Source organism: Schistocerca gregaria, chromosome 8, assembly GCF_023897955.1.
Source record: "Schistocerca gregaria isolate iqSchGreg1 chromosome 8, iqSchGreg1.2, whole genome shotgun sequence".
NCBI lineage: Eukaryota > Metazoa > Arthropoda > Insecta > Orthoptera > Acrididae > Schistocerca > Schistocerca gregaria.
Window position 1 is genome coordinate 135,529,239 of NC_064927.1, and position 14,937 is coordinate 135,544,175.

The 14,937-nt window shown below is 37.3% G+C and overlaps 1 protein-coding gene across 7 annotated transcripts in view; it reads left to right on the forward strand.

The window, feature by feature from the left end:
* Positions 1-1,021: 1,021 nt before the first annotated feature.
* Positions 1,022-14,937, forward strand: part of LOC126285326 (CNK3/IPCEF1 fusion protein) — a 141,526-nt gene continuing 127,610 nt past the window's right edge. For 2 of the 7 annotated variants that reach the window (XM_049984635.1, XM_049984636.1), the window contains exons 1-3: positions 1,103-1,573; positions 1,682-1,845; positions 2,203-2,381. In XM_049984635.1, the coding sequence (XP_049840592.1) occupies positions 1,516-1,573; positions 1,682-1,845; positions 2,203-2,381 (401 nt within the window). In that variant the 5' untranslated portion in view covers positions 1,103-1,515. Of the gene's footprint in view, positions 1,574-1,681; positions 1,846-2,202; positions 2,382-14,937 lie in introns of all 7 variants that reach the window. The other 5 variants (XM_049984632.1, XM_049984634.1, XM_049984631.1 and 2 more) reach the window with 4 other exon arrangements.

The following is a 14,937-nucleotide window of genomic DNA, read 5'->3' on the forward strand; positions in this document are numbered from 1 at the left end:
CCGTATGCTTTTCATTTTGTTAACCGATTTATCAATTTTCTCTTTTAACTGCATGCTTTTTTAATTCTGTATCACTTTCCTTAACATCGTAGAGTCCACTTACCTTGCCTCTTCATGTCAGTATTGTTAGACTGTCTGGCTGACCCATAGAATACTCTTTTTGTTTTACACGTGTACTCCATGACTTAAATGTAGTGTTAAACTTGTTTTCTGCGTCTCTTTTCTTTAAAAATACTTCCTCAAAAAGACTTGTTATTTGATTAATAAAGATGCATTTTGAGTTAACTTCTGTTGAATTATATATTTCAAACCAGTCTACTACTTATTGCTCCTACCTATATGTCTACATTGTTTCTTTATTGATTGGTCTCAGAGTTTTTCAGATAGGTTGTAATTTTATCTTAAGATCAAACTGAGGGACAGTAAGAAGTACATCATCATGGTCTGACAGCCCACTTAAGACTTGACTGACTGACAAGCTGCTGTGCCTAGACTTCTTAACAAAACCGTTATCAATAAGAGTACTAGAGTGGTCAGGTACCCTAGTGGGAAATCCTACTATTTGTACTAAGTTGTAAGCACTCATCAATTGCTCTAATTCTATTCTATCACTTCTTTCAGTCAAGAAATTTAAATTAAAGTCACCTAGTAATATGACTGAAATGTGTTTTTATACAATTTTGACAAAACTGCTTCACTCTGTTTGAGAAAGATTCCGAGATCTCCTGTAATTGCTCTATAAATTAACAATATCACAACTGGTCTCTTATTTGCTGTCAGCTCTATACACACACTTCAAAGTGTTGATCAGTACAAATCAAGATTGCTCTAATATGTTACTTTGCAAGGTCACAAAACTTTTGTTTCCAGACACGAACTTTACTGCTAAAGTAAGATGCCGACTCGTAAAATATAAATGAAATATAGTGTCATCTACATCGTGTATTTAGTGTTAAAAATACTGATTTTGGCGCCATATTTTCTTGTATTCAAAGTTCACCGCCATACCACTAGGAACGCTGCTGTCATTCTGTTTTAGTAGCGTTGTACTACTTATATTTTGATGTTCTGTGTCGTAGTGTCAGACTCTGTCAGAATGAGCAGATCTTTGGTCTTCATGTTATTTATTATAGAGTTTATTTCATTCAGAATGAAAATAAATTGTATTTAATGTCATAAAGACCTTTTGCATTGTGCAGGTTGCTGTTTTGTTCGAAAATTAATATCTTTGATGGGTTACGCCTATCATTGATTGGTGCTGTTTCGCTTTCATCAGAGGTGCAAGTGTATTGTGGATTTGGAGTATGGGAGTAAATACGTTTTATGTGGGTGTTGATGAGGATAACACGTCCCCTCTTAACGATATTGAAGTGCAACGACGGCGAAAGTAAAGGAAGTTGAAATGTTTGTACTGCGATTTAGGCTATACTTGTTGTTAGGTAGCTTTCACGGTAGGTGCCTATGTGCTGCAGAAAATCACAAAAAAATACACATTGATAGGAATGGTTTCGTGAGATGGCATACGTCAACGTAGCGGAATGGAAACCTGAGCAAGTAACAGAATGGTTGAAAGGTGTGTAAAAACTTGAATTATCAGTAGAAATTAAATTTGTGTGTAAACAACAGGTGTGTGTTTATGGTTCTACTGTGATCAGTAAATCTTTATTATTGGTGATCGTAGGACTCGACAACGCAGTTTTACCATATATACATTCCTTTTTGAACAATGAAGTCAGCGGGCAGCAGCTATTGAACCTGAGACCTGACGATCTTGACCACTTGGGTGTACACAAACTTGGTCACCAGGAACTTATTTTGGAAGCTGTCGAACATTTAAGAGATTTTGTAAGTCCAGGGTTGAATTGTTTATTAAATACTAAAGCGGTTTAGTTATTATAATGTAATATTTGATGTAAAACTCTTCAAATAGTGCGATTAGTAACACTTAACATAGATCTTCATTGTTAGAAGCTTTTCACTGCTGCTGTATTCAGTCACTTAATGAAATTTCTAGTGTGTAGATCGCATTCAGTAAAGTAAATAATGTGCAAACCGTCTCATGAATCTTGCGTGTTCAGTTATTATCCTCCCTTTCAACACTAATGAAAGGATATATATTTGTCTCTGTTTTTTTTCGTATTTGGTATAAGATACTGAGTAATAGCTCATTGAAACAGCACTGTCATTTAATATTTTTTGTAGCACTATGAACTGGACAGAGAAAACTTGCAGTTGCTTGCTCTGCGTTTGTCCTGCTCCGCTAACAGCCTATACAAGGAACTATTGCAGAATACTGTCTCACTTCCAGTCAGTACTCAGACACTGGCAGATGTAGCCAATGTAATTAGTGCTGTGAAGCCACTTGTTTGCTGGCTTGACAGGTATGTTTGATTTTACATTCGTTTTATTATTTTCAAAGGTGGTTAGAGCTATGTGTATTTATTGTAATTTTGATCCTAAATGTAAATAAAAAGAATCTTACCTGTTGCTCCTCATTGTTTATGTTCTTTCTTTCTTTACCTTATGTCTATATTTTTGGACCGGTGTTCCTGACGACTTGATTAATTTTGCCTTCCTGTTTTTGTCACCATATTTCTTTAACTTCTGAATATCAACATTATGCTTCCAAAGAATTAAAAATTGTACTGACTTTCTCAAGTTGCTTCAGAATGTTTGTAGTTTCAACATTGGAGAATATAGTAGTTTTCTCTGTTTAAGGTACCACTGAATTTGTTTTTCTTTAAGGTATTAAAATACGGCATACCACTTGAAACATCACTATAGTGGTAAAAGGGTAAATTAAATGTACAGTATAGCAGAAAGTAAGAGTAATTTCTGTAGGGAACACACACATGACGTGTAAGTTTAATTGCTTATCCATACATTTTTGTGTCTTACAGTTTTTTCCTTACCAATCTGACACCTGCCCTGCCTGCCCCCCTCCCTCCTGTCCTGTGGTGTAAGTCAAGTAAAACTGGCACCTCTCTCCGAACACAAGCAGACTAAAGTCCAGATCAGTGTCAGTTGCAGTCACTGTGGAGCTTATGTACAGCTCATACGTTGGCAACATATCAGTTTTGTGTAACCAACATGAGGTGAGAACATGGACAATGTATTTCTAGCTGTGAAATTGAAACCATTGTCTTGTTTGCTTTTTATAAGTCATCCTTCTTGGCAATCCTCCCATTATTAAAAAAAAAAAAAAAAAAAAAAAAAATTGATCCTACTATCTCCTCCCATGATTTATTAATAAAAAGATTGATCCACCTATCTCCTCCCTAAAAAAATTGATCCCCTTACTCTTTGTGCTTGTGCAGATTGATTACGTAGCAACATAGATCAGAGAAATATTTCATTGTTTTTTGAATACATCATGGGTTGGGACTTGTCGTTGCATTATGTTTATAATCTCATTTACAGCAATGTTTCAACTTCCCTTCTGAATTTATTCAAAGCACATCATCTGTTTGTTGCTCACTCACTGGCTATGTAACACAAACAACTGACACCCTTTTGTTCGCATCATTCTTCATGGCATGTGCTGTCAACATTCCTGTGCCACCTCATACATAAATTCGATATCCAGTGAGAAGAACCATTATTGTACACCGCAGATATGAGAAGGCGACCATGGTTTGTCTGGGGATTTGCTTTCTATTTTGATTGACAGCATTGGAGGTATAAAGCATATTGTAAGATCTACCCACATACTAGACAACCCACTAGCAGTGCAAGGCAGAGGGTGCTTCATACCACCAGTAGCAACTAACTCCCTGGCCTATTACTCATGAATATGCTATGAGGAAAGAGGATTTTTACAGTGCCTCTTTAAAGGCTTAAATAGGTCTAGAGAAGACAGTAGGGTCATTCCATGTAAAAAGACCCTCTGTACACAAAACTGAAGCAGTTCAAGATAAATGTAATAGAAACTTTTTACAGCAAAAGATCCCTTCTGACAATTAAATGACTTATTTTTTAAAAATACTGCAGTATTTTATTTCTATTGATATTTCAGTTTCATCGTTGTAGAACTGTACAGTAAAGGGAAATCGCTGCTTGTGGGTTGACTACCCTGATCACCTGCTTTTTTGTTTCTCTATTGCTGCCATTTGACACACTAGCTGTTCAAATGTTGTAGAATTTTATGTGAAATGTTGAAGCAAATCAAGTGAGCTTTTCCATGTGTAATGCATCAAAATAAACCTTAATGATCCTTTGTCACAGAGCCAACACAAAACATGATTTTATTTATATTATAGCAAATGTAATGAAATTATCAATTTGAAAGCTTCTGAAAGTGAGGTGTGTGAATAAGTTGCACTTTTCTAGAACAAATTTTCTTTATAGCTTGATTCTTTTGTGCCCAAAATTGGGTGTATGACACTGCTCTACCGCATCATATTAACTTTTCCAATTCAATGTTACACACTATGCAAACTAAAAAATTACTTAGTTATTTGCTTTTGAGGTGTCTAAACTATGTCGCAGTTTAAGAAAGTCATCTGCTAAGAGAGCACATGTGTTTAGCAAAAAACTTGAACAGGATCCAGTGAAGTATGCAGAATATCAATCGAAAGAGTGTGAACGGTTTTAATTACAAGGGATGAAAGAAAACAAGCACTTTAAACTGATAGAAAGGAGTTAAAACTCATGTGTTAGCAAGATTGGGTAAGGCAGAAGCAGCAGAGAAAAAGCTGACATCATTAGACAAGACAGACAAAGCATCTCCACTAAAGGATTCATATAACAGTTCAGATCGTTAGGGAAAGCAGGTGCTAAGGTGAAGAGAAGTTGCCAAACAGCTGAAGGAAACTTTGAAGAGAACTGTGTGGGGAATGGTGAAATCGTATCAAGAGATTACTTGCCTTATGAATTCTAGAAATGTGCAAAACAGAATTTAAAAAAGTGTAACACAACTGCACAGGAAATTAAAGCATCATTGTCATTTCAGAACGGACACTGGAAAAATCTACAGCCAATTCCATCCCTTTGTGAAGTTCATTATGTGACAACATGTAGTAAATAAGGAGTGTTGAAAGTATCTGTAACCTCTGAACAAGAGGAATCTAGAATAGAATGAACACCTCAATGTCAACCATTATGGATTCCGAAAATGTGAATCATGTGCAACCCAACTTGCACTTTTCTCACGACATACTGAAAGCTTTGGATCAAGGCAATCGTATCAGTGCACTATTTCTTAGTTTCCGAAAAGCATTTGACTCAGTACCACATCTACGCGTATTGTCAAAAGTACGCTCACATGGGCTAGCAAGTGAAATTTTTGACTGGATTGAGGGCTTGTTGATAGGAATGACACAACATGTTAACTTGGATGGAGGGTCATTCTCAGATGTGGAAGTAACTTCAGGTTGCCCCAGGAAGTGTGTTGGGACACTTGCTGTTGATACTGTATGTTAATGACCTTGCAGACAATATTAATTGTGGCATTGGGCTTTTTGCAGATGATGCAATTATCTATAATGAAGTACTACCTGAAAGAAGCTGCATAAATATTATGTCAGATCTTGATAAGAATTCAAAGTTGTGCAAATATTGACAACTTACTCTCAATGTTGAGAAATATAAAATCGTGCGCTTCACAAAATGAAAAACTATAGATACTATGGCTATACTATCAATGAGTTATTGTTGGAATCACCAGGTCATACAAATATCTGCGTATGACAATGTAGGGATATGAAATGGAATGATCACATAGGTGCAGTCGTGGGTGAAGCAGTTGGTAGACTGGTTTATTGGTAGGATACTGGGGAAGTGCAGTTGGTCTACAAAGGACACTGCTTACAAATCACTTGTGCAACCAGTTCTAGAATATTGCTCAAGTGTGTGGAACCCACATATTGAGTTATACAGGGAAGTGCAACTCAATTGGTAACAGGTTTGCTCAACTTGTCAGTCACCGAGATACTAAAGGAACTGAACTGGAAAACTCATGAAGCTAGATTTAGACTATCCCAAGATAGTCTATTAACAAAGTTTTTAGAACTGGCTATAAATGATGAGTGTAGGAATATACAACAATCCCCTACGTATCACTACATAGGGATCGTGAAGAAAAGATTACAGTAATTACTGCAGGCACTGAGGCATTCAAAATTTGTTCTTCCCATACTCCACATGTGAAAGGAACAAGAAGAAACCGTAATAACTGGTACAATGGGATGTACCCTATGCCATGCAACTAACTGTGGTTTGCAGAGTATAGATGTAGAGTCAGTGACAGTTCAGTTGTATCCGCAAGGAGGGGAAGAAGAAAAGGAAAAGTCCTCATCCAACAAAGAAAACAGTAACATTAAGCCAGGAGATTTTGTACTAGTGCTAGGAGGAAGCAGGACTATTTTGCAGAAGTGAAGCAATATGAGGAAGAATCTAACCAAGTCTTACTCAATGACGTGCTTTCCAATAGGGAGTGTTGTTTTTGCTCATTAAATAAAGACAAGTAGAGGGAAGACATATCAGTAATTGTGAAGACAGTACAAACTCCTAACCTGGTCAATAATAGAGGTAAGTTTGTGTTTAAGTTATAAATGCACATTTGCACACCTGTTTTCCCTTCTTTTGTATTGCCTATATTGATTTGTATGATTGTTAATTTCAATTGTTAACTCCTATTTGTTTCTCTTTTTCATACTAACATCTATCTCGACACATTTTCAAACTAAAATTTAGATGTGATGTATGTGTTTGAGAGGAACTTCTGTTTGGGCACTGATGACATTGCTGTGAGCACTCTATACATACCACTATCATGATCTATTCTGTTGTCTCACGAGAAATTAATTTACAAAAAAACAGTGTTTCAGTGAAACTTATGAGCCAAGAGAATGGAATTTTAACAAAATATCTACATGTCTGGATAAGAAATGTTCCCATTTGTGACACAGACAACAAAAATTTCGATTTGGTTCCATTATCTGTATTTATCTTAACTAACTGGGTCAAACTTGTTGTCTGATTTACTTAAGAAGCAGTCTATTGTAAAGTAAGAAATTAAAAGTTTTACCAAGTAAAGCATGATGCTTTTGTAAATGTATTTGTTTTCAAAATGTCCTGCATGCAACCATGGAATGACCCAGTACACACACTTCCAAACACCCCCCCCCCCCCTTATTTCTGTGAAGGTCCCACCATTAGTTTGTTCTCTCTCTCTCTCTCTCTCTCTCTCTCTCTCTCTCTCTCTCTCTCTCTCTCTCTCTCTCTCTCTCTCTTCTTTTTTTATGCTTTCATGTCGTTGGTAACAGTTTTCGAGGTTCAGCTGTCCACCATATTGATGATTTCAGCATCAGCTGTCCTTTGGCTCAATATGTTAAGGCATTGTGTCATGTACTTCAGGTGTCGGAAACTGTTCTCTGTGCTAATGATTCCAGTTAAGCTATCTTAGCACACCAGACATATTAATAAATGCCGTATCTACCACATTAAGAATTTATCAGTGCATTTCTGAATTCTCTCAACAACTTCAGTGAGGTTGACTGCACTCTAATAATGGGCTTCACCAACAGATCATTGCTGTATTGATCTTTTCCGTCCTAGATTTTAGATGGTCACTCCATCTCGTATCACATCGTATTATCAGTCCCAAATAACCAAAATAGTTACAGACTTCAGAATACCCTCACTGGTGGTAAAATTTAATGTTAGTTGGTTCATTCTTCAACCTCCTTCCCAAATTTATGAGAATTCCACATTAGGTTCTTTTCCCCTAATTCTAAAATTCACACAAAAAATTTGCAAGTTTTCATCTGTCTTACATTTTGTTTATTTTATTACAAAATTTTCTTGTTCTGGTAATTTTTTTTTTTTTTTTTTTAGTGTGACTGTTCATTTGGATTAATGTATTTCACTATATGAGTTTCTTTGGGTAAATTTGTCCATGCTTACATGCTAATGGCAGCTAGAATGTACTATCGGAATCCCTTCCTTGAAATCTTGTTTGGGATGATAGACTGATTTTCAGCATAGCCCAAAGTTCAGGTTGGATCTGAAGGTGACAATTTGGTGCTAGTGAATGTGACTGAATGTTTACATTTTCACTGTATTTGACTCTCTGTGCTTCTCATTATAAAAATTAAAATGGGAATGCAGGTAAAAAAACCATATTACATAAACATGGACAAGTGGCCAGTAAGTGCTTTGATTCATATTAGCCCTATATACATATATTGTACATATGCCACAAAAATGCAAAGGAGGTCCATGAAGTAACTAGTGCCCTAATGACAGCATGGAAATGTGCCCTTAATCAAAAAGTGACAACAAATCTGGAGATACATTGACTTTTGTATCTGCATATGTTGTGCAGACACATCTGTTGTTATTACATACATGTAGCAGAGTTCAGATATGACAACATACGAGGGTGAGTCAAATGAAAACCTTAAATATTTTTTCAAATATTATTTATTGTGCAGAAGTGGTACAAAGCTGTATCACTTTTCAATATAATCTCCTTCACACTCAATGCAAGTCCTCTAGCACTTACAAAGTGCATAAATTCCTTTAGAAAAAAATTCCTTTGGTAGTCTGCGCAACCACTCATGCACCACGTGGCGAACCTCTTCATCAGAACGGAACTTCTTTCCTCCGATTGCATCTTTGAGTGGTCCAAACATATGGAAATCACTTGGGGGCAAGGTCTTGGTGAGTATGGTGGATGAGGAAGACACTCAAAATGCATGTCTGTGATTGTTGCAACTGTTGTACGGGCAGTGTGGGGCCTTGCATTGTCATGTTGCAAAAGGACACCTGCTGACAGCAATCCACGTTGCTTTTATTTGATTGCAGGCCGTAGATGATTTTTTAGGAGATCTGTGTATGATGCACTGGTGACAGTGATCCCTCTAGGCGTGTAATGCTCCAAAATGACACCTTTTTCATCCCCCAAAAGAGAGTCAGTATAACCTTCCTTGCTGATGGTTCAATTCGAAACTTCTTTGGTTTTTGTGATGAGAAATGGCACCGTTCCTTGCTCGCTCTCTTTGTTTCCGGTTGGTGGAAGTGAACCCAGGTTTCATCCCCAGTAACGATTCTTGCAAGGAAGCCATCACCTTCTCGTTCAAAGTGCCGAAGAAGTTATTCACAAGCATCAATACGTCATTCTCTCATTTCAGGAGTCAGCTGTCGTGGCACCCATCTTGCAGACACTTTGTGAAACTAGAGCACATCATGCACAATGTGGTGTGATGACCCATGACTAATCTGTAAACATGCTGCAATGTCATTCAGTGTCACTCGGTGGTTTTCCTTCACTATGGCTTCAACTGCTAGGCAACAGCGTTGCCGCAGTGGTTACACCGGTTCCTGTGAGATCACTGAAGTTAAGCGCTGTCAGGCATGGTCGGCACTTGGATGGGTGAGCATCCAGGCTGCCATGCGCTGTTGCAATTTTTCAGGGTGCACTCAGTCTTGTGATGCCAATTGAGGAACTACTAGACCGAATAGTAGAGGCTTCGGTCAAGAATACCATCATAACGCTTCGGGAGAGCGGTGTGCTGACCCCACCCCCTCCTATCCACATCGAGGAGCATCTTCCACTGAAGTGACACCATTTGCGAACTTCCTGCTCCATTAGTAGACTTGCTGCTGTGACAGACATGCATCACTGTACTGAACCTTCATTCGTCAATGAATTTCAGTAGGTTTCACACCTTCACTACGCAAAACCCGAATAACAGAACGCTGTTGTTTTTCCCTGGTGCAAGTCGCAAGTGGGGCAGCCATCTTTATAATGATAATGCGACGGTATATGTGCATTTGCACTATGCTGCCACCTACAGGCAATTCTGCACGCTGCTTGTTGCATGCTTACCAACTTACAGGATAACGGCACGAAATTTCACTTTGTTAGTACAAATTTAAGGTTTTTATTTAACTCACCCTCTTAGCACCCCAGGAGTGCCAGAAGGAAAATATTGTTGAAAGTTAGCTTATCTTTCTGTTTTGGTTTCCATTTTTGAAATTTGTAACATACACTTTTTAGGGATGTTGCTGTAAGTGATTAGGTGTAAAATAAAGGAAAGCCACTCACCTACAGCAGATCAATGCGTGGAACATAGAAAAACATAGCAAAAACCAGCATGCGCAATAGCTTTTGAACAATGACTCTTTTTCTAGCAAAAGCACACATTCACTTACACATATATGCACACACACACTCCTGGGGCCACGGCAAGACTGAATAAACTAAGCTTTGTGAAGTTGCATACCCTTATAATAGCCTGCAACTTCTTTCTGTGTTTATTGTCGTTGAGAAGGAGTGCCTTAATCAACTGTCCATAACACATTAGGTTTCTCCAGCGACAACTACAGTGCAATGTTGTATAACAGTTAGCACACTGGACTCACATTTGGGAGGGCTGTGGATCAAATCCGTACCCAGCCTTTCATATTTAGGTGTTATGTGGTGTCCATCATGCCTGTGTGTGTTTCTGTTTATTTTTGTTTTTGTTCATTTTCATTCATCTCATTGCAGCACTTTCACCCTATGTCCTCAATTATTTCAGTATCTTCCTGTCTGTACAGTTTTTACCGTTTACAGCTCCCTGTAGTCCATGAAGCTTATTGTCTGATGCTTAAACATATGTTCTTAATACAGTTCCTTTTTATTTTCATTGTTTCCCATGTGTTGCTTTTTTCATTGATTCTGTGGGAACCCCCCATTCATTTAACTTACCAGTCCAATAATTTTCAACTTTCTTTTGTGACTCCACATGCTAAATGCTTAAACTCCCTTCTGTTTCAGTTTTCCTGCTGCCCATGAATCACTACCATACAATGTTGTGCTCCAAATGTACATTCCCAGTAATTTCCACCTCAAATTAAGGCATATATTTGACACCAGTAGACTTCCAATGCTGGGAACACACACTGTGCCTGTGTTTGTCTGTTTTTGTTTTCTGATTCCTTCATCTGTCTTAGGTTTCTTTTGCATCCAAAGTAGCAGAATTCTTTAACTTCATTTACTTTGTGACAGTTCGTTTTGACATTAAGTTTCTAGGTAGTCACATTTATGTTATCCTCATTTCTATTGGCCTTTAGCAGTTTACTCTCAGTCCATACTTTGCACTCATTAGACTGTTCATCGCAGTCAACAGATTCTGTATTCTTCTTCACTTTCATTGAGGATAGCAAAGTCGTCAGTGAATCTTATCATCGATATTCTTTCACCCTGTATTTTTATCCCACTCTTGAAACTTTTTTATTTGCATAATTGCTTCTTCTGTCCATAGATTGGACAATAGGGATTGAAGACTACATCCCTGTCTTACGCCCTATTTAATCTAAGAGTTCTGCTCTTTCCTGTGCATAATCATCTTGAAAATTCGGGACATTTGTTTTGATTTCTTTTTGGATTAATGTGTCTCCACAGGTTCTCTTTGATGTGGATCCCCTCTGAAATATCTGATATCCCATTTACATTACTTGGCCCAAAACTTCTTGGTAGTATGCAGGTTGCACCCAAAACAACTGCCCAGCACATTTTAGTGTGTTGAACAATTGACCTCATATTAGAACATATTTTTCGACCATATACCTTCATGTGATGGGGAAAAAAAGCCACTCGGAGTGTACACACACTTGTACCTCAAATTTTCTGTTGTCTTTTTCCTGTTGTCCTGTTTATTTGCAACTTCAGCCATTGAATGTCTGGTTTGCTATATGTCAGTGAATGTAATTTAAGATGCTCTTCAATCCTGCAAGAATTTGCAACAGTCTGTTTGTTACTTCCAAGCAGGTTGACGTCAGATAAGATTTTTCCTGTGCTAGCTTTTGACTTTCAAGATTAATGATAGGAACGTTACACGTCCTCAAAAATTTCCAACATTAAACCTGTAGCAAGCGGAAGCGTAGCTACTCTATACACATATAAGGAAACCTGTGTTTGTGTTACCAAGTTAAACCAGAATGAGCAGAATCACAGTGTAATCTTAGTTTAATTAATTATATGAGCTCAATCACTGATTTAATTAAATAATAACAAAAAACTTTCATTGTATCACTTTATTGCCACATACAAGTGTTACCACACAGTATGAAGCACTCTTAAGTATTAAACAGTGCATTTGCATCAGATCCGAGCCAACCACTTGCGTAATTACTAATTATGTTGTAGACACATTGTGCTGTTAGCTCATAACTAGGTCATTTTCTTTCACGGATAATCAGTTTTTTCTCACCTATGTCACTGTTTTATATTACTGACACTCACGTGAACATATGACAGCACAACTTGTCACTGTGTAGCTGAAGGAATAGATATAGGCTCACAATTGTAAAACAGCAAGAAACAGTACGAGACAATATTCTTTGTGGTTGGCACACTTTATACAGAGGCTCAAGGGTTAACATTACAGTTTCTTTGGTATAGACTTGAGTGCTTTTTTTTATATGTAATTGTGTAGCAGATCAGATGTGCATGAAAAAATATGATTAATGATGTGCAAAAATTTGGCATTAATGGATACAAGATAAATCTTAATTGAAGAAAAAGATACACAACCTTTTGGATTTTACACATAGTCACTCATAACAACATTGTAAGTAGTGTCTAGTGAATCCTTATTGCCAGAAATTTGGAATCCACTGCATATTGGAAAAAACTGGGCATGTGCACAGTCTGAAGTAACATTTACAAATTTCTGCGGAAGTGATACATTGTGTTGACATGCTCTGCCTGCTAATGAATGACCAGCAATTCAAAATGACATTTGTGAAGAAAACATCTAAATTGCTTTCTTGAACATTTCATTGTCTGCTAGCATTACCTCATCAGTTACTATCTTATTAACTCTAGACAACAGTTGTTTATCACCACTGCCACAGTAGGTAACAGATTTTCCTGTTACTTAACCTTGGTGTGGTGTTAAACTGATAAATCTTGTCAGTTGTACTGTGTGTAGGATATTTGATTCATATTAAGATGAAATAGGTTCAAAGTTCTTTTCCATTCATTCTACCAGGTTTCCCAAGATTTTCCTAGAATGGTGGCATGAGCCCATGAAAAAGAGTCTAGGATGATTTCCTGTGCCATCTTGTCCAATAGAAGCTTGTGCTTTCACTGATATTGATATGATAATTAACTCAAAATTACCTTACAATCGCGCTGTTGATTTATTAATGTGTATTCTGAACCACAGTGCTGTTGACATGGTTTCTTAAAAAACTTGAGCAACTTGGCTCAGTAATTGCAGCATTGGACTCACCTCTGGAAGAAACAGGCTTTAGATGTCTGTCTAGCCATCCAGGTGTACACTGTTTGTAGGGTCCATAAATCACATAAAGAATATGGCAAGGTTGTTCCATTCTCAAGGGCATATCCAACCAATATCCTGCCTCATCCTTCTCCAATTTGACCATTAGCTCAACTGTAATGACCCTGATGTCAACAGGTGTTAAGTTCAAAAAATGACAGGAACCAATCAGGAATTGAGCCTCTGGCCCTTGGGCATCTGACATTTAGCCATGGAGCTACCAAGGGAAAACATCAAAAGTAACACCAGCACATCAACATTCCTCAAGTGTGTATTCGCTTAACTTGGGTTTTGAACACTTGCAGTAAGGATACAATTTATCTTCAGGCACCAGTATGCTGTTCATTTTAGATAGCTTGGCAGAAGAGAGGGGACATTGAATTGGAGCAGGTACTGGTGATTTAGATTATCATCTTGGCTACTGATACAAAATCAACAGTCTTTTATTAAGTTCCCTTGATAGTTGTGTAGCCTGTGTCTAAAAAAAAAAAATGCTCTAAGTTACTCAAGAAAAAACTACTTGGCTCTCCATGCCCATAAATTAAAAGAGGAATTGCTCTAATAAATTTCATAATGAATAAGTTCCATAACCTGCTTAGGCAAGTAGTCCCATTCCAAGACAAGTTATGTTCATGTAGGTAAGAAAACAAGTCCTGTATAAGTAAGTAATTACAGTATATCAGATTCAAGTAAATGGTTCAGCGAGTAATTTAAATTAAAACTGAGTGTATGAAGTAAGCAGTAGTCACCAAAAAGTCATACACATTTCATTAACACACCTCATGCATCTTGAGCTTAATATTTGAACTTAACAAATAAATCAACTGTACACCTTGTTCTTCCTCTTCTCTTTGGATATTAGGTTCCAAGGGCGTGATGCTATCTGAAACCGATGAAGAGTTCTGTGCAGTCTGCTCGAATGCTCAGTCGGCTATGAAGTAGCAACACAGTAGCAGGAAGTCAAAGAGCATCTCCTAATGGCTGTGATACAAATTGGCAAGTCTGCAGAACCCTCATTAGGCATCAAAATAGCGCCAGAAAAGTCACATTAATTTTTCGTTGTTGGTGTATGTATAAGGATACGAGTTTTTTGACTGGAAATTCAAATAGTGCTGTACCCATACCATTGTAAGCTATGTTTTTCCATATGCATTGTAACGATAATACCATTGATATAACCTCTTAGTCAACTAAAATCCTGATGTATTGGTCATGTCAGTTGGTTTTTAAGAAAAGTGAGCAGTAGTTTACACATAATTTCTAATCTAGCTTTTGTTATTGCTTTGACAACTTATCTCCTGTACAAAATACATTTGTACAGAGATTCCTATTTATAGTGGTCCACTTCTCATTCCTAACCTTTGTAATGATGAGTCAGCCATTGGACAACAGAACTAACACTATGTTTAAGGGTCTTAACAATATCTTTAACACACTAAATTTTCACTGTCAGTGAATACCTCTGCCAAGGTCAACAGGTCTGATCTTACTGGCAATCCAGCCAGCTATTCTCTACCTTTTATTTCAGGCACTATATCAAAACATTGGTCAATCATTACCAATTTCAGGTATATGTTGGCCATCTTAAGATTCTGAAGTGTGTAAAACATCATTTAATACATTAACCCTATTCTCCATAGACATACTGCTGTTTTCTCCTAAT